We start from the raw sequence: 27,896 nt of genomic DNA on the forward strand, positions 1-27,896 counted from the left end.
TTGAAAAAACTGACATGAATTACAGTCAAATTGAAATTGAAAACAAAACAGGAGCTGAAATACACTCTGACCTGTGAAAAATATATTTATGTTTTAGGCAACTATACAAGCCCAACAGAGTTGCTTGCTTTAATAAAAGACTTAAAGCCATATTTAAGAACAGATTCCAGTTTATGTGGAAAATATTTAACATTTGGATTATAATCTAAAAATAATTTAGATTACATTCATTTTGCAACATGTACCACATCATTCAATGTAAACACAGTTAACTCATGACCTTACATATGCATAGCAATAATGCTTTATGTAGTATAACTGTTATTGTCCTTAAGTGTACATTAGGGTTAGTGACTTGTAAAATACAACAACTTTGAATGCATATTCAAATAATTGCAGACATTTGTAAAATTATTTAAAAATGAGTTATTGATATTTAAAATATATTAGACCTTTTATTGTTACATAAAATATACTGCAATAAAAAAAAAACAATTTTTGGGCAGAAAAAGTAATATTGATTTTAAAACATTTTTTATACATTTCTGCAACAATAATTACATTGATCATACAAATAATTTACTAAACTATTAGACCAAAATGACTGATCATAACTGTCTAAATTAATTACAATTGTGTTAATAAAAAAGACACTTGTGATTCCTGACTTATATTTCTCCCTCTCACATGAGTTCACACAGAACTCTAATCTATCTTTCAGGTTTGTAGGGTCTGTATAAGCAGCATAGTTCTTCATTGGTAGTCCTGCATATCTGGAAATACCAATTATGGAATGTTTGGGATGAAATTCTTTGCTTTACAGCTTCACTGCTCTAAAAATGTTTTATATTTATTTTTTTATAAATAATGGGATGAGAAAGAGAAGGATAGGATGACTGTGTATTTGCTTGGATAAACTCTATTTCATTACAGAGAGAAGGCATCACGTAGGAAAATATATAAAAGCAGAGATGCCCACAGAGGAAGGGACATGCTGATGAGGCGAGCTCCTGCGCTGGACTTCATGTTAAAACTGCACCTGCCCACGTTGCCTACTTTGTCAACTGCAGACAAAGTCACAGAAGTTGAACAACATGATGCCTCATACAGACCCATCACAACGATCTCACCACCTTCCGCTTTCTTTTGGGTGAAGTTTCCACTGCCTTTCTGGATGGAAATGCTCTCGATGCCTGTGCCATTAACGTCTGTGATGTTGACAGACATTTCCCAGTTTGATGAGCCACAAGCGGAGGCGTAGCAAGTACCCCGTACACGGACAATTTCACATTTTGGAGGTGTAAAGTCGGTAACCTGGATGAAACAGTAAAGGGTGAGTCAAAATAACAGCTTATTGATGAATCATGTGGCATATGAGGTCAAATATTTATTTACACCTTGTAAAATTTGCAAAATGTTGCAAAAAAAAGAACATAAAAACTGCATAAATAAGATTTCACATGAAAGACATTACAAGAGTCCACAAGAGAAAATAATTGAATTTACAAAAAATTACCCCATTCAATGATCCACAGCTATGTTTTGTTTAGTGATAGTTGTTCATGAGTACCTTGTTTGTCCTGAACAGTTAAACTGTCCACTGTTCTTCAGAAAAAAATCCTTCAGGTCCCACAAATTCTGTGGCTTTTCAGGATTTTTGTGTATTTGAACTCTTTCCAACAATGACTCAATGATTTTAAGATCCATCTTTTCACACTGAGGACAACTGAGGGAGTCATATGCAACTATTACAGAAGGTTCAAACGCTCACTGATGCTTCAGAAGGTACGATGCATTAAAAGCCGGGGGTGAAAACTTTTGAACAGAAAGAAGATGTGTACATTTTTCTTATTTTGTCTAAATATCATCTTTTTTTTATTTATTTAGTACTACTGCCCTTCAGATGCTACTGAAGATACTTTCATGTTTCCCAGAAGATAAAACTAGTTAAATTTACCCTGATCTTCAAATTCAAAAAAGTTTTCACCCCATGTCCCTCAGTTGTCCTTAGTGTGAAAGGATGGATTTCAAAATCCTACAGTCATTGTTGGCAAGGGTTGCACAATGCACAAAAATGCTGAAAAACAAAGAATTTGTGGGACCTAAAGGATTTTTCTGGCAGTTTAACTACTCAGGACAAACAAGGCCCTCATGAACGACTAACATCACTAAACAAAAAAAAATAAAAAAACACAGCTGTGGATCATTCAGGTATCATTCAGAATCAAGTGTATGTAAACTTTTGAACAGGGTTATTTTTATAAATTCAACTATTATTTTCTCTTGTGGACTATTATGTAAACACATCTTTTATGTGAAATGTCTTATTAAGGTCAGTACTAAATAAAAAATTGTATATATTTAAATTAAATGGCAATAACATTGAGAAATGTTGTTACAATTTAAAATATCTGTTTTCTATTTAAATGTATTTTAAATTGTAATTTACTCCTGTAATGACAAAGCTGAATTTTTGGCAGCCATTATTCCAGTCTTCAGTGTCACACAATCCTTCAGAAATTATTCTAATATGCCGATTTGCTGCTCAAGAAACATTTATAATTATTTTTAGCAATGTTGAAATCAGTCGAGCTGCTATTTTTGTTTCATAGAAATAGAAAGAAAAAAAATACTGACCCCAAACTTTTGAATGGTGGTGTAGTTTAAACATAAGTCAACCACAGTTTCTGTTGTGTTGAGAAATAATTGGCTGCCAAAAACTAAATCTAAACTGTCCAATTTCTTATGCTGGGATATAAATATCCCTCATTCCATTTCTTTATCTAAGCCCACATTCTTTTCCACTGAAATTTCACAATGGCAGAATGGTTTATCAGTCCGTCTGAAACTATCTGATGTTACCTTGGAGAGAACAGAAAGGCGAAGGACAGCATAGTTGGAATCACTTCCTCCAGGGGCTTCTGCCTCGATGGTTAGCGTAACATCAGTGCCTGAGACTGTATTAGCAGGTGGAGTGAGTGACACTGTCCCCTGAGCACTGCCGCCACTCACCAGACTAAGACTGTTATGGCAGAGAAACAGATCTTTAGCACTTTTCAGTTTTGTTTTTGATCAGCAAAACTGATTAAATGGAGAAAAGACCTTGGTGTATGTGTCATAGGGATGTCTTTGTCATTCCTTGCACTAATTGTGTAGGTACCACCGGTTCCGTCGGTTATAACTGTAAAATTGAGGTTGAAAACTTCTCCTGGTAGCATGGAGCTGTCTGCTATTGCCTGCAGATGAAGAGAAAAGGGCATTCAAATTCAAATTAGATTTGTTCAAATGACTATCAAGCTGCTTACTGCCTTTTATAGGAAGTGTAATGTCGTGGAACTTAAAACTGACTGATTTTCACACAAGAGAGCTAACCCACAAATGATTTTTAATAGATTTTTATGTTAACATGTTGCTAAGCTAACAGTGCAAAGCTCAATAATGCAGACCACAAATATTGAGCATTAAAATCTGTTCACTGAACTTGTTCTGTATATATGTTTTAAAGACAATGGGTCTCATTCACTATTCATTAATTTGTATGTGTACACACTACACACAAATTTGTGTGTGAAATGAATGTTTTCATAAATGATGATTCATCAACTTTCATACAAAAATTCATTATAATTTTATGAAAAAAAAGCAACTGAAACCACATACTAAAAATCATAGATATTTCATATATTGATATGTCCTGTTCAATTTTAATATCAAGATTGTCTTTAGAGATCACAGTATGACTAGTTTTATTTCACTGTATCACAATATAGTTATTTTTGCTTTAAATAAGGTCTTTATGATATAAAATTTCATAATTCTTGTCACCAGTGTCAATAACACAAAAACAAATACGGTCCCAAAACACACTACAGAAAATGGTTAAAAGTTGATGGTCTGTAATGTTTGTAATGAAATTTTTAGTGGAACCCATTAGAATTTCTCTAATAGATTCTATTGTTTGCAGCAGCAGCAGCAGGGATGAAGATGGTGTTTTTATGCGAATGAATAACCTTGGTTATGTAGTCGCTCATTTATAATATTTCAAATTCATTAACACTAGAATGTGGTTAAGAACAAATTAACATGCATACCCAGTCAGAAGTTTCATATAAATGTGAAAAACCCGTACAGTTATTAGTGAATGAGATCCAATGTTCTTGTCTTGTCCACCATGAATCCATTTTTTAACTGAACTTGGTGCAATTGATTTTTTGGATATGTGAAGGATACACAATAATGCCTAAGAATTTTCCAGCATAAGGCCCTTTCACACCGGAGGTACCTTTTCATAGTTCCTAGAACTATTGGCAGAAATACCTGCTATTTGGCGTGTTCGCACCACAGGAACTAGGAACGCATTTAGTTCTAGGAAATCAGTTTGGAGGAACTAAATTAACTCCTACTTTAGAGTAGGGTCTAAAGGGTCTGGTTAGTTCCTAAAACTATGTGACGTGAAAAACCTCTATATTTGAATATAATGTACCTACCTTTTGGTCTCACTAAGTTTAGAAGAATGCACTGAAAATGCAGTTTGTACCTTGATGGTGACTTTGGACAGAGACATCTGTGTAGTAGTCTGCCTCTGGAACAGGCTGGCGAAGGTCTTGTCTTTTCCCTTCAGCATTACCACAAACTCTCCTTCTGGCACTTCTTTCACAGTAACCAGGTAATCTCCATCACCCATCTTCTCAAAGGTTCCATTAGACACTTTGACCCCAGACACCTGCATGAGAGCAACCTCCTGTATCTCTAGAGCCTCTGGACCTTTCTCTCCACTCAGCGTTAATAGCAGCTTAGCCGGTGAGCCTAAATAAAGAGCAAAAAATCTGTATACTTCCATTCAGATCATTTAATAAGAATTGTTAAGTAGTGAAGCAGGACAGTGCTTTAAACCTGCTGATGGCCGGCCATCAATGGGAGCAATTCCAGGATGGGGTCCTTTGAATTCCTCCACAAATTCATAGATGAATGTAATCGCGCTCTGACCTGTAAAGCACAGTTTAAACTAAACCATTTTGCATTCTGTCTACATTAGAAAGTCAAATTTTAGGAGTAAAGAGTAAAATATAGATTATGCTGTTTTCTCCTCATGAAAGGTTGGTTAAAACTTTAGTGTTTGGCTTTGCATTGTTCTATTAAATAACATGATGGCTCACCCATCACTTTTATGGTGTAGGCCTTAGTTGTCGTCATCTCAATCTGCCACAGGCCCATCTCAGTTCCGTTTAATTGGATTCGTTGCAGGTTTCCTACTTTCTGAATTGTTCCCAGAGGTCCGTTTTCAACAGTGCTAGATTGAGTCTCTCCTGGAAGCAAGTGCATTCAATTAGGCAATAATGGAGGAACCAGACACTTGGATTATTGAAAACCTTCTTTTGTGAACTAGTCCTTGGTTTTTCGCCCGATCGGAACTAAAGCAGTGCAGGAAGATTCTCTGGAGAGCAAATATCAGCAATTATCAAGAAAAGTTAAACTTTTGACTAACCGTCGCAAAGTCGCAAAATGTTTGAAAGTGGCAGGGCCACTTTTAGTAATATACCTATAGCTCCTGAACAGAATGAGATATCCTCGACAAACTCAGAACACTTGGTGGTGCTATAAGAGGGGGAAACTCCGCAAACATTTCTCCTATCAACATGAAAATTGGTGTGCACGGTCTTGGTCCAAAGTGCCACAAGTGTCTATAAGGACATTTGCGTATCTCAAAAAAACATGGCTGTCATGGGCTAGACAAGGTAAACGATTGTACACTGCGTGTTTGTTGCACATACATGCAACATTCATAATACATTCATATGACAGAACTTCATTCCGGACAGCTTTGCCTCTAGAACCACTGCTGTCAATCAAATCATTTGTTAAACGACTGAGAAGATGTAAAAAAGCTACTTTTGCGAACTAGTCCTAGTTTCTTTGCCCAATCTGGGGGAAAAAACACTGCAGTACAATTCTCTAGACTCTTCAGGTCAATAATTATAAAAAAAATGAGTTATCAAACTCTCAACGGGGTCATTGAGAAAAGGGGCCTGTCCGAATTTACCCAAAATCCTATAAAACCTACACGAAAACTCAAAACTTCACAAAGAGCACATGCAACAGGTGATTCTAAACAAGCATACAGCTGGCGATATAACAGTCATAAACATTAAAAAACATAATATTTATGGTAAATTACCTGAATTTGGCAAAAATGCTTTTTTAAATCATTGATTTAGGTGGTTACAGGCTTGCTAAATAATGTCTTTTTTCATATGTGCTTAAATGCCTTAAAGCACTTGAACCCCAATAATCTCTGCTTGCAGCTTTATTTTATTTAGTTTTTATTCCTTTTTTTCTTCTACTTTTTTGCAATACCCTCATTCATTGTCAACAATAATTCATTTTCTTTTAATTTTAAGTCATGAAAATATATTGTGGTTACAAAAATATTTTTTGTTATTTTAGTTTTGGTATTTTAGTTCATGTACCTGTGGGGCTGCGCAGGTTGAATGTGAGGCTACTTCCTGTGATGTAGATGGTAGTGTTGGACACAGACTCATCTAGTAGGAAAGGGAAATTCTCTACACGTCCTGGATCCCTGGAGCACTGAAGAATTGTCACCTGACAGATAAAGAAAGCGTGCAAATATAAGCAAAAATTAATAACACAGCAGAGAGTTCTTTAAAGATGCTGTTTGTGGGATAGACACATTTATAAAATGACTATAAGATGCTGGTCATACCAGGGCTGATGTAGAGGTGTCAACAATGATGTCAGTGGCTTGAGAGAGACTGGCCTTGGAGACCTCAATGGCTTGACCACCAGAGGCCAAGGCCATATCATAATACGCCTGAAACTCTGACTTTGTGGCCTTTAGTGCCCTTCTCCTCCTCCTGAATGATGTAATGAAGAAAGATACCTGAAAACAAAAGAACAAGAGATGGAAAAGTGAGAAACTGATGGAAGGCTGGTGAAAATTGTGATGCCAAGGAACACAAGGATGGACCATTTTACCGTAGACTTGGTGCTGCGAATAAGGGCAGTGATGGTTTTCTCTAGGTATGTATCCTTAGGTGGCGCGTCCGTGAACACATATATAAATGAGGAGGAAGGAGCTCCTGTCAGGGCCAGCTGTGGGAGAAACAGAAGGTTAGATAGGAGTGGAACTTTGTAGAGTGCATGGTCAATAAAAACAGAGTCCTTGTATTCTTTATAATATTCAGTAATCTAATATTTATTCATTCTAATGGCAGTGTTTTCCATACATTGATTTATGAATATCAACATTGGAACTTGGACCACAAAACCAGTCACAATTGTCTATTTTTAATAAGATTCATCTGAATAAATCAGCTTTTCATTGATGTTTGGTTTGTTAGGATAGGACAATGTTTGTCTGAGATACAACTATTTGAAAATTTGAAATCGGAGGGTGCAAAAAAATCTAAATACTGATAAAAATCCCCTTTAAAGTTGTCCAATTGAAGTTCTTAGCAATGCATATTACTAATCACAAATAAAGTTTTGATATCTTTACTTAATATCCTAATGATTTTAGGCATAAAAGAAAAATTGTATTTTTGTATGTATTTTTGGCTATTGCTACAAATTCCTGTGCTACTTAAGAACAGGGTCACATATGCGTTCTCGCTCTCTTCTCTCTGACAGTGAGTTCACCCTGAAATAGCTTCCTTTAGTGATCTGATGTGGCTTCTTATCATAAGAATAATTTTATTGTATTCTACACTGTAATAAAGGCTACTAATTACCAATACATTATGACATAAACTTTATTCTTATATTGTCGCAGTCGTGTGTTTATTGTCTTCATGTTCGGTCAGTTACAGAGTTTCTATCTTTATTTTATTGAGCTACTGTACAGCGATAGCTGCATGTTTTTGTTCATGTTAGGGATTTCCTGGACCACTGTATTATATGTGTGAGACCCTCCAGCTTCCAATATGAATGTATCCAGTATGAATGAAACATCACATGACTGTACTCATTAATGCTTACACCACCCTATTTTTGGTAAAAAATAGGAAAAATAATAATTCTCGCTAAAGAAATTTGTAATAAATATGTGCAAATCCGTACATTTTACTACCTCAAGCTGACTTCATTAATGTAAAAATATACCTCACTGTTGTGTTCTAACCTAGTTCTAGCCTATTTATATTTCAATTAAAATCAAAAATGTTATGCCCTTAAGGGATTACTTCACTGTCTGAATAAAAATTTCCTGATAGTTTACTCACCACCATGTCATCTATGTCATCTTTGTTTCTTTAGTCGGAAAGAAATTAAGGTTTCTGAGGAAAACATTCCAGGATTTTTCTCTATATAGTGGACATCAATGGGTATCAACGAGTTGAGGGTCCAAGTTGCAGCTTCAAAAGAATCTACATGATCCCAGTTGAGAAAGAAGGGTCTTATCTTGTGAAACAATTAGTCATTTTCTGAAAAAAAAAAAATACAAATGTATATAGCAGTCAACATTTGAAGTGGATCAAAGTTCATCAAAGTTGTCTTAAGACAACTCTTCACAGGTATTGTTTTGGTTTTAGGACAACTTTGATGAAAGGTTTTGATCCTCTTTAGATGTTGACTACTGTATTTTTTTAACCACAAATGCTCGTCTTGAACTAGCTTTACTTAGCACAATATAGTTACATTGAAAAGGTCAAGCATGATGTGTAGGCAAAAGTACCGACCCAGTTTTTACAAGGCGAACGTGCAAGTTTAACGCCCTTTAAAAAAAACAGTTTTTCGACCTAGTCTACCTTTTTTTAACCTTAGTACATAGATAAAGAACTAACTGTGTTTGACTTTTCCAATATCATTATGTAATTTGCCAAGTCATAGTCACACTTTGCAGAGCTAGTGCAAGACAAGCATTTGTGGTTAAAAAGTATATACATTTTTAGAAAATGACCAATCGTTTTGATAGATAAGACCCTTATTCCTTGGCTGGAATTGTGTTGAGCCCTTTTAAACTGCAATTTGGACCTTCAATTCATTGCTCCCATTGTAATCCACTATATGGAGAAAAATTCTAAAATGTTTTCCTCACAAACCTTAACTTCTTTTCGACTAATCAACAGAAGACATGAACATCTTGGATGACATGTGAGTGAGTAAATTATCAGTTTTTTTAATCCTGGAAGTGAAATAATCCTTTAAAGTTGCGTCAGTTTTTCCGTGTGGTATCAAAAACAGCATAGAATATCGATATAAGTCTGTGGGAAACACTGGAAACTACTTTGATAACTATTTACATATGATGATTGAGATGAAAGGCTGAAAGGGCACACAGCACAGTACCTGAAGTGCCGAAAAGCACATTTCTGGGGTATCTCCTCCTCCACTAGCTCCGAGCTTGGAGATCTCTGTCTTCATCACCTCTGGGTCTGTGGTTCTTATTAGAGGTCCGAATGCTACAAATTCAGACAAAATGTATTTAAATTGTATCTGTTGAGATTCATATTAATTTGGACTCTATTTGATCACTTCTGCCATAATACAAATGACAAAGTACATCATTGCTCTGTTTCAAATCCTAATGAGCTAGCTACAAAGCCACCATAGGGATGTTCGCAAACCCAAAACATAGGCTTCATGATTTTTCATTCAATCCATTGTTTTTTCAAAGCAGAAGTAAACTTATGGTTGAGACTTCCGGTTCATTAGCCGCTATAGGGAAATAAGAATAACAACGTGCAGTAAACAGTAAAACTGTTCGCACTACAAACCAGTGTTCAAAATTAAGATAATACATTAAAATAATATGGTAATACACACCAATTTGCAATATCAAGCAGCTGTTTTGTACAGCTAAAAATAGCTGGATGTAGATGAGACTTTGGTCAAATTCTAAAGCATCATTGCATGTTTTCTTCACAGACAAAAACAAACTCGGTCAAGATGATGAATAAATGTTATAACTATATCAATAAATGAATTATAAATTGGATTAAATAATAAAAAGTATGAATTAAAAACAGTTCAGTGTTTTTTTTTTTTTTGGTGTGTATTTCAGTTCTTATTAGAAATTTTGTTTGCACTGACCTGGATCATTAAATGGCACCAGAATATATTCAGATGGTTCATCTTGAGTTCCTGTCTTACTCTCAATGATGCTGAAAGCGACTCTTTTGGCCTCTGCAATGTCATCTGCCATACTGCCTGTGGTGTCAATCACAAAAGCCAGCACTGCAGACCGTGCAATACCCATCAGCCTGATGGAGAAGGAAAAACAGAATGAATTATTTTGCTTACATTTTAAAAATCTTTGAATGCCTCTTCTGCTCAGCAGAGCTGCATTTATTTGATCAAAAATAGGCCTACAGTTATTTTACCATTTTACATCATTTGAAAATTACGATATGTAATTTCATGATGGCAAAGCTGAATTTCAACAGCCATTACTCCAGTCTTCAGTGTTACATGATCCTTCAGAAATCACTCTAATATGCTAAATTGATGCTCAAGAAACATTTCTTACTTTAACAGTTAAAAATAGTTTAGCATAAAACCATGATGCATTTGTTTCACGATTTTCTGATGTGAAAAAACAGCATTTATTTGAAATAGAAATATATTTGTACCCTAATAAATACTTAATTACTGCCACATTTGATTAATTTAATGCATCCTTTCTGACTAAAAGTACTAACAGCGTTAAAAAAAAAAAACGCTTGAAGAGTAGTGAAGAGAACAGGTTGTTAAGAGAACAACTTCTCAGATTTGCAATTAATAAAATATCTTAAAGATTTAAGGAATCTTAAGATACATAAGTGATCTGTCCCCATACCGAAGGTAATCATTGTTTCCTATAGCTCCACGGATGTCCTCCAGCAGGTCCAGTGTGGCTTCAGCGGCCAGGTTCACTGCATTATTGTGCATATCAGCATTATGAGATTGGCGCTCATCTTTATTGATCCCACCTCGAGGATTCTGGGTACTGCTGAGATCAGTCGCCCCACCATGGCTACATTTACCTTTTACACACATATAAAAGACAAATAGGAGCTGATGACATTTTAGAACTTCATAATGTACACTACCAGTCAAAAGATTTTGAACAGTAAGATTTGTTAATGTTTTTTAAAGAAGTCTCTTTTGCTCACCAAGCCTGCATTTATTTGATCCAAAGTACAGCAAAAACAATACAATTCTGAAATATTTTTACTATTTAAAATAACTTTTTAATTCTTAAATTCTGATTTGCTACTAAAAAAAAACATTTTTTGTTGTTATGTTAAAAACAGCCAAGTAGATTTGTTTCAAGTTCAGAAGAACAGCATTTATCTGAAATAGAAATCTTTTGTAACATTATAAATGTCTTTATCACCACTTTTAATCAATTTAAAGCAAAAAAAAAATGTAATTACAAAAAAAAATGATACTGACTACAAGCTTTTGAATGGTATAGTGTATAATGTTACAAAAGCTTTTTATTTCAAATAAATGCAAATCTTACTATTCATCAAAGAATTCTGGAAAAATTCAACTATTTTAATATTTGAATGATTCCTGAAGGAGTAATGCTGAAAATCTAGCTTTAATCACATGAATAAATTACATTTTAAAATATATTCAAATAGAAAGAAGTTAGTAAAAATATTTCAAATTTTTTGCTGTACTTTGGATCAAATAAATGCAGGCTTGGTGAGCAGGAGAGACTTCTTAAAAAAAATCTTACTGTTCAAAAACTTTTGACTGGTAGTGTAGTTTTTTTTAAATTGCTTAGGCATTTTGAACCACCTTTTTTTTCCCTCTTACACTGCAAATATATAAACTACTAGATGTTTTAGCTCTGCTTTTACTGTTTTATTGCTGTCACAAAGTAGTTCTCTTTGGTAAACTTGGACCTTGCTTAATTGAAACCACTTCTCATTCCATAACCACAATATAACAATAGACTGTGTTATTGTGTAATATTGGAATGAAAATGTGCAAGATGTGTCAGGAAATTATTTGAGCCACAACCTTACAACATCCATCAACAATTTGAAACTCCACATTCTAGGACTAAACACCAAAACCTGTTAATTTGAGCTTGATTTGTTATTTCAATAAATCTTTTTGCATAGTTGTGCCAATGCGTGTCTCTTATAATCCTATGTATGTCTGTTTACCTAGAGGTTTGTCACTTGAGAACAAGCCCATATATCCAGAAGTGAGGTACTTCCCACTGAGAATGGCAGGAAGCAGCTGGTTCGGACAGGTACCACTGGCACAGTCACTGCATGTTGACATTGTAATGTCTGCACATTAACACATACACATGCAATCCATTTAAAGCAGTATACACTAGTAAAACGCACATGCAAATCAAAAACAAGCACTCAATCTACTTATTTGCTGTTCAAGAACAGTCAACACAGATTAATCTCACACAATGTGATATGTACTCCCGGATGTAGCCTGTTATCAGTTATGAACCAAGTCACCTGTTCACTCATCTACAGTTTTCATTAAAAGTATTGATTATTAGAAGCTATTACATATGAACATTGGACATGTCAACACAAAAAAAAAATGGTGCAATCTCTTTTTTTCCACATATGAGTCTCTCTCATAAATCCCACCCAATGGCTTTATGTACCTGCAATCTTCTCAATGTTAAGATCCGGTCTGATGAGGTTGGCATATGGACTTTTGTTACCTAATTCAACCCAGTTACTGTGGCTGTAAAAGTCCTGGAAAAAACAGAAGTATGTATGTTCATAATTGAAATTGTTTTCCAATAGGCCGATAGTTCATGAGTCTTAAACATTTATAAAGAAATTTGCTTGTGTTCTCTCTGACCTGCAGTGTGTGACACACTCGCCCCAGTGTCTCTCTGGCAGACTGAAGGTTGTCACTGCGGACGTTTGCTTTAATAGCCGCAGTCCCCTGAATGATAAGATTGCGTCCCTCATTGAAGGCCTCATTATTGAAATGGTGTGGTGCACTGCTCATGAAGTCCCGGTCCACAAAGCCATTCTGCATGTAGATCTGATTCAGTGCCGTACGGAACTTGGCGCCTGAAACCTCACCTGTGGCCATCCCCAGACATGCCCGCAGCAGCTCCTCTGCTGATGAGCCCTGCGTTAGAGTGCATAATTAAATTATTTGAAAAATTACATGATCTACGTGGTTTTACTTTGTCTTCCGAAGATGTGCACAACTCACCGTTGGTTTGAAATCTCTTCCTTCTGATTCAGCCACTGCTTCACACACTTCATAGATCTTTTCCATTACAGCATGGCCAGTAATGGTCACATGGGTGTTTCCGCCACCCCCAACTGAAATAAATGCCTGCACTCTGGACACCACGAGTGCGATCAGGGCCACAACGTGCACTGATGACTTCAGCATCATCTGAATCAAGATGACAAATATTTTCTTTTTAGTGAAGCTGGCCTGTGCAAAAAAACACCCCTGATATTTAGTTAAAGAAATCTGGAAACAGCTATGTAAAAGAAAAGAAAAGCTCCTAAAACTTTCCTAAAAGGCCCCTGAAAGTTCAGTCATTTATTATTGACTATATATAATAAATATTCAAAAATACACATCAAAATTCAAGTAAATCGCATGTATCCATCAGTCGAAAAGTTTAATTAAGATTTTTTTAAATCATTACTATGTTATTTATATAAAAATAAAATGTATAATATAATAAAATATACTATTCATCCATAAAATATATTTTAAAATCCCATCTATCCATCATATATATACACATATCAAAAATTAGGACTTTTTAAAAGATGCATTATAAAATGCTGATCATATACAAAATAAAATGTCTAATAATATGATATAATATAATATAATATAATATAATATAATATAATATAATATAATATAATATAATATAATATAATATAATATAATATAATATAATATATTCATGCATAAAAACAAACTCAAATAGACAAATTAAGTGAGAATCTTTGGAGAGAACTGAGGGGAATTTAGTTAAAATATTGTAAAAGAATGTAAATAAACCTAATAAATATAACAAAAATCAAGTAAATCTCAGGTATCCATCTGCTGAAAAGTTAAATTAAGATTTTTTTTTTTACATTTTATTATGCTGCTTATAGATAAAATAAAATGTATAATATAATATAATATAATATAATATAATATAATATAATATAATATAATATAATATTCATGCATAAAACAAACTAAAATAAAAGTAATATAAGATAGAAAATAAAATATTTGGAGAGAATTCAGGGCAATTAGGTTAAAATATTATAAAAGTATGTGTAAATAAATGCAAAAAAGTACACATAAAAATTCAGGTAAATCCCATGTATACACACACACACACACACACACACACACACACACACATACATATAATCTTATATACTCATATACATAGACTATCAGTCGAAAATTAAGATTAAAAAAATCATTATAATATGCTGATTATATAAAAATACATTAATAATATAATATACATGCATATATATATATATATATATATATATATATATATATATATATATATATATATATATATATATATATATCACTCGAAAATTCTGATTTAAAAAAAATAAAAATAAAATGTATTATATATTAATATAATGAAATATGTGTAAATACATCCAATAAATATAAAAAATACACATAAATCTAAATCCCATGTATCTATCTATATATGCATATATATGTATGTATATGTATGTATATATATATATATATATATATATATATATATATATATATATAAATTACAAAAAAGAAAGTAGTTTTAAAATCATAATAATAGGCTGATTATGTATAATATAATATAATATAATATAATATAATATAATATAATATAATATAATATAATATAATATAATATAATATAATATAATATAATGTAATATAATATAATAAAGATCTTACTACCTTCTATCTGTTTTCAATCTGCTTCTGTTCCTCCTGGATCTCCCTTTAATTGTGGACCGTTGTTAGTCTCTGGATACAGGTATATATACATAATGTCTTATCTCCCAGAGTTCAGAAGTTGTCATGTAATCAGACCTCAAGCAAATGATTAACCCTAATTGAGGAATTACATTATTAAGACATGGCTGTCTTTAAAATATTGTGTCACGTCTCACACACTCAAAATTATGAAACATTATAACCTACGGTAAATGTGAAATTACATCAAAACTTTTGATACAACTACAGCAGTAATAAGACTGAGATAGGTTTCCGATCCATAGCGTGTCAGATGAGTTTTCATTGAGTCAAAAACCACCTTTGACCAGCCATATAAAAATTTGACATTGCTTCATTTTAATTTGCTTTATGACTGTATGGGCCCCGAACCAGTTCTTTGGAAGCAAAAGTCACATTCCCGCAATAAGACCACACCTGTTCTCATACACTGAGGCCCCTGACAGTTCAGTCATTTATAATTGACCATATTGCGTTACAGGTTAAATGAGACACATACATTATCTCGCCAGGATGCAAAGAGAAAACTGGTGAATGTGACTTAGATTATATCACAAGTTATAGCGATTAACTAACATTAGATAATCATTTCATCAGTATTTTTTCTTGTATAATTCTTTTTCATTACTAAGTAAAAAAAAAAAAAAAAAAAAAGCTTTACACATAAATAAACAAATAGTCTAATTATCAATGGCCAGTACCACCCATACAGCAATGTAATGAGAATTTCACACATTAAAAAGTTGGAAATCTACTTTGGTCATTATTTTGTCTGTATTTTGTCAAACTGTCCAATGTGTCTGCTCATTTATTTATTTATTTAATTTATTTATTTGGTTGCCCTATGGTCTCAATTATCTAACAAAACAATTCATATGTATTGTTCAGCACTATTCACACATTTAAAAAGCACACAATCATTCTGAACAGCTGTTATCTGTATGCGAGACAAAAACAATAATTATGAATAGCTTTAGAGTCCACTTACACCTACTGCTTGCTTTCTTCTGTTATTCACCTGTGGCACACTCTGTCTCTCCAAAACTACAGCAGAAAATGATGTATGGGACCTGTAAAAGCACCTGGAAGAGAGAGAGATGAAATTAGAGGCAAAGAAGAGTTCACAGAAGAAAAAATAAGCTAAAAATCGACTGGAGAAGATGCTGTGTGGGAGCACAGTAAACTTCACAAAAGGTATGTTTCATTTTATTCTATCCAGATGCTGCTTACAGAGGGACTACAGACAACAGTGGCGGAATTAAAGCAAGAAAAGTCCACCTAAAAACGTAACATACTGTCACTGTCTTGCCTTTTATGGACAAAACGAAATAAACAGTATAGAGTTTTAGATTGTTACAATAAATATTTCAAACAGATACTGTTATTTTAAACTTTCTATCTATCAAAGAATCTTTTTAAAATGTCAAAATTGATAATAATAATAACAACAACATTAAATGTTTCTTGAGCAGGAAATTGCCATGATTTCTGAAGGACGTGACACTGAAGTTTTAGTGTATTTTTGATCAAATAAATGTAGCATAAAATGGTAAACATTAGAAACCTCTTTCAAAAATCAAATTTAGGTTAAAAAATTTTTATACAGGTATGTAAAGGAGTAAAAATAATAAAATAATATGGCTGCAAGCAGAAATTACTGGGGTTCAAATGCTTTAGGGCATTAAAGCACATAAAAAAGACATTACATATTGTTTAGCAAGCCTTTAACCACCTAAATCAATTATTTAAAAAAGCATATTTTGGCCATAGAAATATGATGTTTTTTTAATGTTTATGACTGTTATAGCACCAGCTGCGGTCCGTTCTCCCTTAGCATGCTTGTTTAGAATCACCTGTTGCATAAGCTCACCAGATTTTGTGAAGTTTTGAGTTTTCATTTAGAGTTTATAGGCTTTTATTTATACAACCCTGTTATAGCTTCCCAAAATGTACATTTCTATTTTTTTAATTACTGACCTATAGAGAGTCTAGAGAATTGCACTGTAGTGTTTTCTTTCAGATTGAGCAAAAAACCTAGGACTAGTTTGCAAAAGAAGTAGTATCTTCTCAATAATTTAACTAACGGTTTGATTGGCAGCAGTAGTTCTGAAGTTGTTCAGAATAATGAATATTGCGTGTATGTGTGATGTAAATGATATACAATAATTTACATCTTTAAAAAATGAGATATCGCCTCCCAGTGGCTGATTTCTTTGAAGTTTCTCACAGACCTTTAGGACCGTAAATCAAACAGGCCCATTTTGGACCCAGACTGTGTACCGATTTTCATGTTGATAGGACAAACTTTTTTCACGTGATCTCAGATTCAGCTCTAACATAAGTGTCCTGAGTTTGGTGGAGATATCTCATTCTGTTCAAACGATATAGCCGTTTTAGTAAACCCTCTTTCAAACGTTTTGGCATTCCTTTGTGACAGAGGGTCGAAAGTTCAACTTTTTTTGATCATTATTGATATTCACTCTTCAGAGAATCTTCCTGGTTTGGTTCCAATCAGGCAAAAAAAAACTAGGACTAGTTAGCAAAAGTAGGTTTTTCAAAAAATGCAAAATACCCGAAAATTTCATCTTGGTGAAGTTGTAGATGGAGTGAGTACTACCATCCCTCTAAGTTTCAAGTCTTAGTCTTGCACGATCAGTTTTACATGGAGATTGCTGATCCTTGGCCATTCTAACAATTACAATAGGGTTTCAGCGATACACACTTGAACCACTTATTAAAAACATACAGTGGCATCCAAAAGGCTAAGACCAAGTTGAAAATCTAGGATTAAAAATATTTTTTAAATGATAAAACTATCAGAAAAATGTTAGGACCAAAAAATTATTTAAAAAAAATATGGAATTACATATTTCATTCAAAAATGAAACTTCTGTCATTATTTACTCACCCTTCATGTCATTCAAACCCTACTTTGATTCTTTAATGGAACTCTAAAAGAAAATTGAGAATCTCCTCATCAATCTCTTCAACATAATGAAAGAGAGGAAGAAGTGGGGCAGAAAAGCGTAAAAAAAGGCCCAAAGGCACCATGAAATGATCACAAAAGGCGTTGCTTATTACTCAGTCACGAGTTGATCGTTAAGGTTATTAGTGAAAGATGACTAATTTTGGCCTGTTCCTCAGACAAAGCTATATTGTTTGGCTTCAGACATATGAATCACTAAAACAGCACTCTTTTACTCAGCTTGGAGCTCGACAGCCCCAAACCTTCACTCTCAGTAAGCTGAAACAAGTAGCCATCTTTTCTTCAAAGAATTCATCTTGTGTGCTCCAATGAATAAATAAAGTTCAGGTTTGCAATAACATGAGGATTACAGATTCTGCTCTAAATAAACTGTTTTCATTAAAGCACAAGATGGTATTTGTAACATTCCTAAATCATGCTGGAGAACATGGGGATCAGGTTTTACATAAAATTGTGGCATGCATGCGGTTGAGTGCTACTGTCAAATACAATTTGTAACAGATAAAATATTAAATCAGAAAGCAAAACAGAAGCACAATGGAAGCAAACTACAGAGGTTTAAATCTTCTGGACCCTAAAAGCTATTTTAGCCATTTGTGTGCTAAAATATTATTACACAAAATAATTCATCCATACAATCACTGTTCCATACAATTGTTCTGTATTTCTTTAAGTCTTAGGTGGACCATTCTTTAAGTCTTCGGTGAGTAAACACCTGCATTGTTACATTATATTATTCTTATATTCTCATGAACCTGATTGCTCACTTTTCTGTTTTCCCAAGGCTCTCTTTCATCTACACACAACCATTTCCATGTTTCTAAGTAATTGTTGTTGTTGGAGAGACATTTTAGGGCAGGTACTGACATGCTCAAGTGCCTCATCGTAAGCTACTTTTCAACGAATAATGAGATCCATTACCACTCCTGAATGAAACTGTAGTAGGTTTACATCAACACCAAGAATTTCCTGAGGAATAATAACTGACAATTCTGGCATGAATGGATGAATGGCAGACATCGTACAGTCATCTTTTCCACTGAAACACCAAGTAAGTGTGAAATACGTTCCTATTCAACACACTGATACCAATTAATCTACATCAGTTTTTTTAGACACTGTTAACTACTGTAAAAATGATGAGTTTTTGATGAATAAATGTTTGAACTTGATGGTTAACTGTGGTTAGGATTAAGTAAATTTCACAACATTTTGGCAAGACTTGGTCTGCTTGCTCTTGGCAATGATAAATGCTGTTATACTCAAAAGTCAAAATGCATATTTCATCCATGCACATGCCTAAACAGACACAAACTTTTAACATACCTCAGGATGATGTTGTTGTGAAGGTCTTGAATGAAAGTGTTGTAATGCTTCTCACCAGACAAAACTAAGCCAAAACAGCAGAAGCAGAACAGAAACCTCACAGACAGACTAACAGAGTTAAGAGACTAAGACACTTCATTACAGTATTACTGTAAATGCAGTTAAGTCGATAGAGTTTGTTTAACTTAAGAAACCATCTGAGTGTCATTACTAATTACCACATTTTCTTCTTCCTCTTCCTTCCTCTTCTTTGAAATTTTCTGTTAAAAAGACAGTTTGTCAACATATTAAAATGATTTCTTAAGAATCATGTGACACTGAAGACTGGAGTTATGGCTGCTAAAAATTCAGATTTGCCAACACAGGAATAAATTACATTTTAAGATAAATTAAATGAGAAAACAGCTATTTTAAACTGCTCAGTCTACACACCCCTCTTAAAATTACTGTTTTGTGCCAAAATCTTCTGGTATTTGGCATGTCCCATTGCTTCTATTTTGACTATTGCCCCAGCCCCAGCTAAAGAGAAGAAGCCCTATTGCATGATATGCTTGCATCACCATGCTTAATCATAGGTTCTAAAGTTCAAATTAGTTTAATCAGACCATAAAACATTTTGCTACATTTTTTTTTTTTTTTTTTTTTGGTGAGCAATAGCTTCCTGGTTGGTGTGTTGAGACAAGTTGGATCTAAACTCTGCAGGACACCAGGACAGAGTTTGGGCACCCCTGACTATATACCACAGCAAGAGAGGGACTACTGACTTAATAGCAGGAGCGCAGGTGAACAGAATGAACTAGGACAACACAGGAAACTAGCTCAATGAAACTAACTAAGGCAGGAGAACAGAAACAGAAAGAAACACAAACGAAAGTTCATAATCATGACAGTATCAGGGTCAGAAATATTTGCTCCCTGGAATTGATTTCCAGGATCTTTTTTTTTTTTTTCATTTGTGAGGGCAAAGTTTATAATCACTGTATTATTATAATCAACATACTATGGTTTCTTTCATGAAAAATACTTTTAGATTCACCCAGTTACTTTAATCAATATCTTAAACTGATGTCAATAACAATAGACTGTTTAAAATTGTTGCACATGTAAAAAACAGGAGCTCATAGGGCTGCAATATTATGACAGAAATCATTATTGTACATTTTTGCTCTTTATATTCTAATAATGATTATTATTATCAATATAGAAAACAATATAGATACGTTTTTGTTTAGTTTTGGGCATGCATTCGTTCTGGGTGTGCACTTATCAACAGCTCCTGCCTTTTCAGCGCTGACTAATCTAAGCACCTCTGATTGGCCAATGCATTCCTAAGTTCAACAGAAACACATTTGATTGGTTATAAGCTCGACGCTGCACAAAACAGCACGTAAAATCAATCTGATGACACTGTTCATTCATTTTGACATTTTATTTTAATCGTGACAGACATTGTTACACTGTTTGATTGAGCAGGGACATTTTTGGCCATTTGTTCATTTTGGTGGCATTTTTGTCACAAGCCTTTGTTAATTTTCAACCCTGGGGTGTATGCAATACAACACCATGGTTGAAGATCCTATAGATGATAAAATGCACACACATACATACAACTAGTATACATTATAAGGACTTTCCATAGGTGTAATGGTTTTTGTATTGTACAAACTGTATTTTCTATTCCCTTGCCCTAACCCTACCCCTTATAGAATGCTCTGCATTTTCAAAAACCTTGATTCTGTGTAATTTATAAGGGGGACTAAAACAATTTGACCACAAGGTCAAAATTTACTGGTATTATTATTCTTGTGGGGACATTTGGTCCCCATAATGTAGGGAATACCAGGTACACACATTTCAAAAACCTATGCTACACTCTTAGATATAAAGGTGCTTTAAAAGGTTCTTCACAGCGATGCCATAGAAGAACCATTATTGGTTCCACAAAGAACCATACAGTCAAAGGTTCTTTAAAGAACCATCTCTTTCTTACCTTTTTATTATCTGAAGAACCTTCTTTTGCCATAAAGAACCTTTTGTAAAACTGAAAGCTTCTTCAGATGTTAAAGGTTCTTCATGGAACCATTTAGGCAAAAATGGTTCTTCTATGGCATCTGTAAGCACCTTTATTTTTAAGAGTGTATATACCAGGGATGGCTTCAACCCTAATCAAACACACCTGAACAAGCTAAACAAAGTTTAAAGGGTTACTAGAAAGCTATAGCCAGGTGAATTTTAATTAGGGTTGGAGCTAAACTCTGCAGGGCTATGGCTCTCCAGATCCGGAGTTTGCCACCCCTGCTATATACCTATGACCTATTGAACTAATATTTTTTTTCTCTTTTATTTGACAGCAATGACTTCCTCATTCCCTCCTAATTCCACCCTCAACCTATCATCCCCCTCAGAGCTCCACTGCCCCCTTTTGCAGACAATGATCTCTAACACCTTAAACAAAGACAAAGGTGTGAACTTGGCAGTGGTGAGCATCCACGGTGTGGTATCCGCTCTTGGCATCCTGGAAAACGGACTGGTGCTGTGGGTGCTTGGTTTCCGTCTACGTCGCAAGACGGTTGCTGCAGTATGGGTTCTCAATCTGGCACTGTCGGACTTCCTAACCACGCTCACCTTGCCGCTTTTCACTCACTATCTATTGAAGAACCACAGCTGGGAGTTGGGCAGCCCTTTGTGTGCAGCCCAGGCCTCCATTTTTTTCCTCAACATGTTTGTTTCTGCCTTTCTACTGGCTGTGATATCACTGGACCGTTGTTTGTTGGTGACTAAGCCGGTTTGGACTCAGAACCACCGCACTGTCTCAGCAGCATGGAAGATTTGTGGTCTAGGTTGGGCTTGGGCAACGATTAATGCATTTCCGTATTTCATGTTCCGCTCCGTTGTGGAAAAGCAGGATCGCCGCAAACTCTGCTATCACAATTTTGCACTCTATTCCTCCTCAGACACGCTGCACACAGACTGTAAGGTGCGTCAGGCAGCAACTGCTGTGTCTAAAGTCTTGCTGACGTTTGTCGTACCACTGGCCATCATCGCCGTCAGTTACACTACCATTCTTCTACACCTGCGAGCTCGCAGAAAGAGGCTTGAGAGTCGACGGCTGGGTGTAAGCAATGGCAAACAGAAATCCTTGAAGTTCTTCCGCAGCCTGTCTTCATCAGGTGAACAAAATGGTGCTCGACTCTCGCAAAGTTTCATGAAGATGGTTGTCTCTGTAATTGCAACTTTTATTCTCTGCTGGGTGCCCTACCATGTCTTCTGCTTGCTAGAGGTGACGGCTCAGTACAAGACAGAGATCGTGGATCTTGTAGAGGTGTCCTTACCTGTCGCGACAACGTTGGTCTTCCTGAACTCTGTGTTGAACCCGATTATCTACACTTTTAGCTGTCCAAACTTCTCCACGCGAATCCGCCAAAGTTTAGAAGCACTTTTTGAGGGGCTTGTAGAGGAAGCTGGACCCTTAGTACGGGTTACAGAAAGGATGAGGAAAAATTCATTCTTCCCCTCTTCACCCAGCTCACCCAGCTCTCCCAGCGTCAGCCGCATCCAGCGCGGCTCACAGGGTTTCATCAATCTCTTTGACTTTAAAAGCAGTCCCAACGATGAGGGAGAGAGAGATGACAAAATGTGACTTTATGTTGTGGAATATCATATTTTGGTACTCACAACTGATGTTTCTGAGTGAACTACGGACTACCAACAAGAGGTCGCAATCATGGGATGGCCTTATAAGCCGTTATCTTTTCTGCTTCCCTTTGCTACACTGGGTTTGATTTAAGCCATAGTCATGCTGGATTACCTCTGAAGTTGTTGTGATTTTGAGAATATTAAAGAGAGTATGTCCTTGCCACTGGTAAACACAAATGAACTAAAAACAAAAGCCCCTTAAACACACACAGATCAACATGACCCATACTCAGCCAAAAAAAAAAAAATTCAGGATGCTGTATTTTTTTAAATATAATTTTGTAAAATCCAAATAAACTTTAGTCTTTAATGGAAAGTGTTTAAATAATGTTTTTCATGGTTACTTATTGAACCATAAACAATTATTGCATATGCAATTGTGGAATAGCACTTAAGACACACAGTTTACAGTCAGTAGGCAATTAAGGTCATAGATACAATAACTTACAGTAAAGACAGTAAAGAGGACCTTTCAACTAAATATGCTTTATACTGAAACTGAAATAAGATTAAATAAAATGCTTCATAAAATTACAGTTGAACCACAAATGCCATATGGACTATTTTAATAATGTCCTTACTACCTTTCTGGGCGTTGAACGTGGTAGTTGCGTTGCTATCTATGCAGGTTCAGAAAGCTCTCGAATTACATCAAAAATATCTTAATTTGTGTTACGAAGATGAATGAAGGTCTCATGGGTTTGGAACAACATAAGGGTGAGTAACTAATGACAGAATTTTCTTTTTTAGGTACTGTCCCTTTAAAGCAGCTGGCGACAACACCAGAAACAAAATATTTAACAAGAAAACAGATTGGAAACACATTTTTACCAGAAAGCACTAGAATACAAAATAAAAATCTATATGAAAGTTTTACCTGATTCTGTTGCCCAATATTTTCAAATTGTATACAAATTATTACCAATTTTATTATCAACATAACAATTTAAGCACAAAATTGAGAATTCTTGGCATGTCATGTTTTGTGGAACACAAAATGAGATGTTTAGAAGAATGCTATTGCTGCTCTTTATTGCTCTCATATATATATATATATATATATATATATATGTGTGTGTGTGTGTGTGTGTGTGTGTGTGTGTGTGTGTGTGTGTGTGTGTGTGTGTGTGTGTGTGTGTGTGTGTGTGTGTGTGTGTGTGTCTAACTTTGTGTCTAACTTTGATAGAAAGGTATGCAATAGATTACAATCAGCTGTTAGTATTTACACTGGTAACTGTTTAATATTTACACAACTATCAATCCTTTGTTGAGCAATTACCAAGCAATTTTGTTCAGTCTGGTGTAAAAAGATTGCATTAGCAATTAAAGAAAATACATTTAAGCAAAACATGGTTAGATCGCAGTGTCTGCATAATATTTGGTCCCAAATTTTTCTAAATTTTACTGTCCACTGTATGAAGAATTTTTGAGTATAATATGTCACAGTTTACTTTATTTTGCTGTCCTCACTTAAATGAACATAGTGCCCTGCACCCACTGTTAAAAATATTAAAAATATCAAAAATCAATTATGGTGTCTGAATAACTTCTGTCTTGACTGTACTGTATCAAATCCAGGATGATTTGAGATGATCCAAAGAGCACCTTGTGTTTCAGTGGAAGCAAGAACATCTGTCTGTAAAGAAAGCTCTCATGATCAACGTTATAAATTTGCTTACTTGATTAGTGACCTTAATGCAGAATCTCATGTATAATATTATTATTATTATTATCTGCATACTGAATGATGACCCAGTTTTTAATCAGCAGCTGTAGTTAGCAGGGGATCATGTGAGAGAAAAAAAAAACTGAAATTGGTGAACGGATGGAGCACAGAGTGGACAGACGGAACAGTTCACGTTTTAAGCTGTAAAAGAGTGAGCTCTGTGCTGTAACAGTATGAAACAGATGCTCTTAGTGGTATTAAAACTCCATGTATGCGTCACTAGCAGCTTGCAGCTACTCTGAGCACTCTAGAACAAAGGGAAAGAGAAACCAAGCTATAGATAGCCGGTTTTACACTGGAGTGTACGTGTTCACTGACACATGCTTACATATTCTTTCCACAGCTACTAAATATGCTTCTTTTTAAATTAAGCTGCCTTTGAATGACAATTGTTGATTGTTGCACCAGGATAGTTCACCCAAAAATGAAAATTCTGTCAATAATTACTCACCCTAATGTCATTCCAAACCCGTAAGACCTTACTTCATCTTCAGAACACAAATTAAGATATTTTTGATGAAATCGAAGAGCTTTCTGACCCTGAATAGACAGCATTGCAACTGACATGTTCAAGGCCCAGAAAGGTAGTAAGGACATCCTTAAAACAGTCAGTAGTTCAACCGTAATTGTAAGAAGCTACTGAATTTTATGAAGCAGATCATAGGGATCAGTTGCCTCTGTGGATTTTTTCTTCACTCCCCTTTTTAATCTTACATACCATCACTGTTGTGTAGGATATGCGTGCTTAGTACATGACAAAATCCTCACCTGTAAACAAAAGCACTGCTGTGGAATGTGAGTCTTACACCTACTTATTTAAACAGCTGCTTGTCAGGACATCTGGTTTATGATCAAGGCTTGACTTCAGAAGATGCATCCAGAAGGTTGTATGGGTTGTTGAAAATACTGAACTGCAATTTAAACAATAAAAAGTTGATTTTGTATTAGATTTTTAGCATTTGACTAAACAGCACACATAAAATAGTGTTTTTTCAGCAGTTTCAAACTAAATATGGAAGTTGTAATAAACTAAGATGCACAGAAACATCAAAATAAGCAATACAGTTAAAGGAGTAGTTCATTTTCAGAACAAAAATTTACAGATAATGTACTCACCCCCCTTGTCATCCAAGATGCTCACGTCTTTCTTTCTTCAGTCGTAAAGAAATTGTGTTTTTTGAGGAAAACATTTCAGGATTTCTCTCCATATATTGGACATCTATTGTGCCTCCGAGTTCAAAATGCCAAAATGCAGCCGAGGAAAGAAGGGTCTTATCTAGCAAAATGATTGGTTACTTTCTAAAAAAAAAAAAAAATTTATATACTTTTTAACCTCAAATGCTCATCTTGTCTAGCTCTGTGTGTACTCTGTGTAGAGATTAAAAAGTATATAAATTGTATTGTATATAATTTATATAATATAATTGTATTGTTTTTAGAAAATAAGCGATCCTTTCGCTAGATAAGACCCTTCTTCCTCAATTGGGATCATTTAAAGCCCTTTGAAGCTGCATTTAAACTGCATTTTGGAAGTTCAAACTCGGGGGCACCACAGAAGCCCATTATATTGAGAGAAATCCTGAAATGTTTTCCTCAAAAAACATAATTTCTTTACGACTGAAGAAAGAAAGACATCTTGGATGACAACGGGGTGAGTACATTATCTGTAAATTTTTGTTTTGAAAGTGAACTACTCCTTTAAAAATAATGGCATTGTTCCCACAAATGACTACTTATGAACTTCTGTATCTTGTAAAAGTCTTACTAACTGCATTCTAAAAAACAGAAAAGCTGGGTTACTTATTTAACCCAAAGGCTAAATTCAGCCTGTTGGCTCATTTGATTGAAATTTATTTATTTAGATTTTTTTTTACCCAGGCTCTGGGTAGTTTTTCTGTAACTCAGCTGCTGGTTGTCGCAGCTAACGTCTGCTTGGAACGCTAGCGATCCACAAAGCGAACGACGACGCGTCGACGCCACCATGGAAGTTTCACCTCCCGCCAAACAAATGCGCGACCAAGGCTGAAACACGACGAGACCTCGGTGTTACAGGTATATATGACGGGTTGAAACAGACAAGATGGCACGAGTTTAAGCTGTTTTTGATGTAATATTTCAAACATTAATATAAGATAAGTAATGAATAAAAGTTATTTAATAAATGGGAATAGCCTACTGACAGCAGATGTCTTCCCGTAGATTCCCATTGGCTGCTAGTGCTGCTCCTGTCACGTCCTAAAACGTTTTATGAATTGTTTAAAAAAATGTAATGATTGTAAAAGTCTTGACAATGAATATATACAGATTTTAGAGTATTTTTATTATTTCAAATGTAAAAACCTTCAATATGTTCACTGACCCATCAAAAAAAAAATAAAAAAAAAAAAAAAATAATAATAATAATAATAGCTGGGTCAAAATAACCCAACATGTGTTCTGTCCAATATTTACCCAGCGCTGGGTGGACAAATAACCCAGAAATGGTAGCATTTTTTTTACAGTGTATTACTATTAATAAAAACCACAACTGTCCTCAACAATAGGTAAGCAGAAGGTAAATTACTTAATGCTGAATGACCCACATAGATGTGACAATATAAATAAATGGTGTTGGGTGGAAATACAGGATGAAAAATTATAGACAAGAACATGAACGTGTAAGAGGATTTTGCGAGAGAGCAGGAGACAGGATAAAGGATTAAATCAGATGTAAATCAGGAAAAAGAATGAGAAATGAAACGTTTCTCCTTATCTACAGTCTAATCACACACTGCTGTACATCAATCTACTTTCTGATGAGACAAAATAAATACAGTCGTTGTGGGAATGAAAAGAAATGCATTTTAATTCACTTTCAACAATGTGTCACCACTAAAAACGTGAGACTGAGATATAAAATGACATTGAATATGAGTTATATGCTTGGGAGAATCTTTTTTTTATGTTAGAATCAAAAATTTATTTTGTTCATTGTTTTTCATTGTATCATTGTTTATGAATTCACGTGGATGTGTCATATGTCTGGCAATGGGAACATATTCTCTACTTTTTTTTGAAACAGAGCATACAGCAAAGGAGGAGGAGACAGAGAACCTACATATGAATGAGCGAGAGAGAACAAGAGATGGAGGGATAGTATTAGAGAGGAACAGATTGAATGACGAGAACGTGAGTAAGAGACGGGGGAAAAGAGAGAGAGAGAGAGAGAGAGAGAGAGAGAGG

The 27,896-nt window shown here is 34.8% G+C and overlaps 2 protein-coding genes across 3 annotated transcripts; one reads left to right on the forward strand and one right to left on the reverse strand.

Annotated features, from left to right (window-relative positions):
- Positions 1-152: 152 nt before the first annotated feature.
- Positions 153-14,970, reverse strand: vwa11 (von Willebrand factor A domain containing 11). 2 transcript variants are annotated; one of them, XM_073841839.1, is made up of 17 exons: positions 14,884-14,970; positions 13,159-13,347; positions 12,793-13,071; positions 12,590-12,683; positions 12,120-12,248; positions 10,793-10,979; positions 10,048-10,217; positions 9,304-9,416; positions 6,994-7,110; positions 6,722-6,898; positions 6,468-6,600; positions 5,157-5,306; positions 4,894-4,986; positions 4,538-4,806; positions 3,103-3,236; positions 2,863-3,022; positions 153-1,314 (listed from the first exon to the last, which is right to left on the reverse strand). In XM_073841839.1, the coding sequence occupies exons 2-17, from the start codon at positions 13,345-13,347 to the stop codon at positions 928-930; spliced, it is 2,781 nt and encodes a 926-aa protein (XP_073697940.1). In that variant the 5' UTR covers positions 14,884-14,970; the 3' UTR covers positions 153-927. The 2 variants fall into 2 exon arrangements, with proteins under 2 accessions (XP_073697940.1, XP_073697941.1); XM_073841840.1 differs by having other exon boundaries at positions 13,159-13,389; positions 14,884-14,925.
- Positions 14,971-21,605: 6,635 nt separating this feature from the next.
- Positions 21,606-23,272, forward strand: LOC141337531 (prostaglandin D2 receptor 2). Its single transcript, XM_073843367.1, has one exon. The coding sequence runs from the start codon at positions 21,606-21,608 to the stop codon at positions 22,890-22,892; it is 1,287 nt and encodes a 428-aa protein (XP_073699468.1). The 3' UTR covers positions 22,893-23,272.
- The last annotated feature ends 4,624 nt before the right edge of the window (positions 23,273-27,896 follow it).

This window comes from Garra rufa, chromosome 6 (assembly GCF_049309525.1).
Source record: "Garra rufa chromosome 6, GarRuf1.0, whole genome shotgun sequence".
Taxonomy (NCBI): domain Eukaryota; kingdom Metazoa; phylum Chordata; class Actinopteri; order Cypriniformes; family Cyprinidae; genus Garra; species Garra rufa.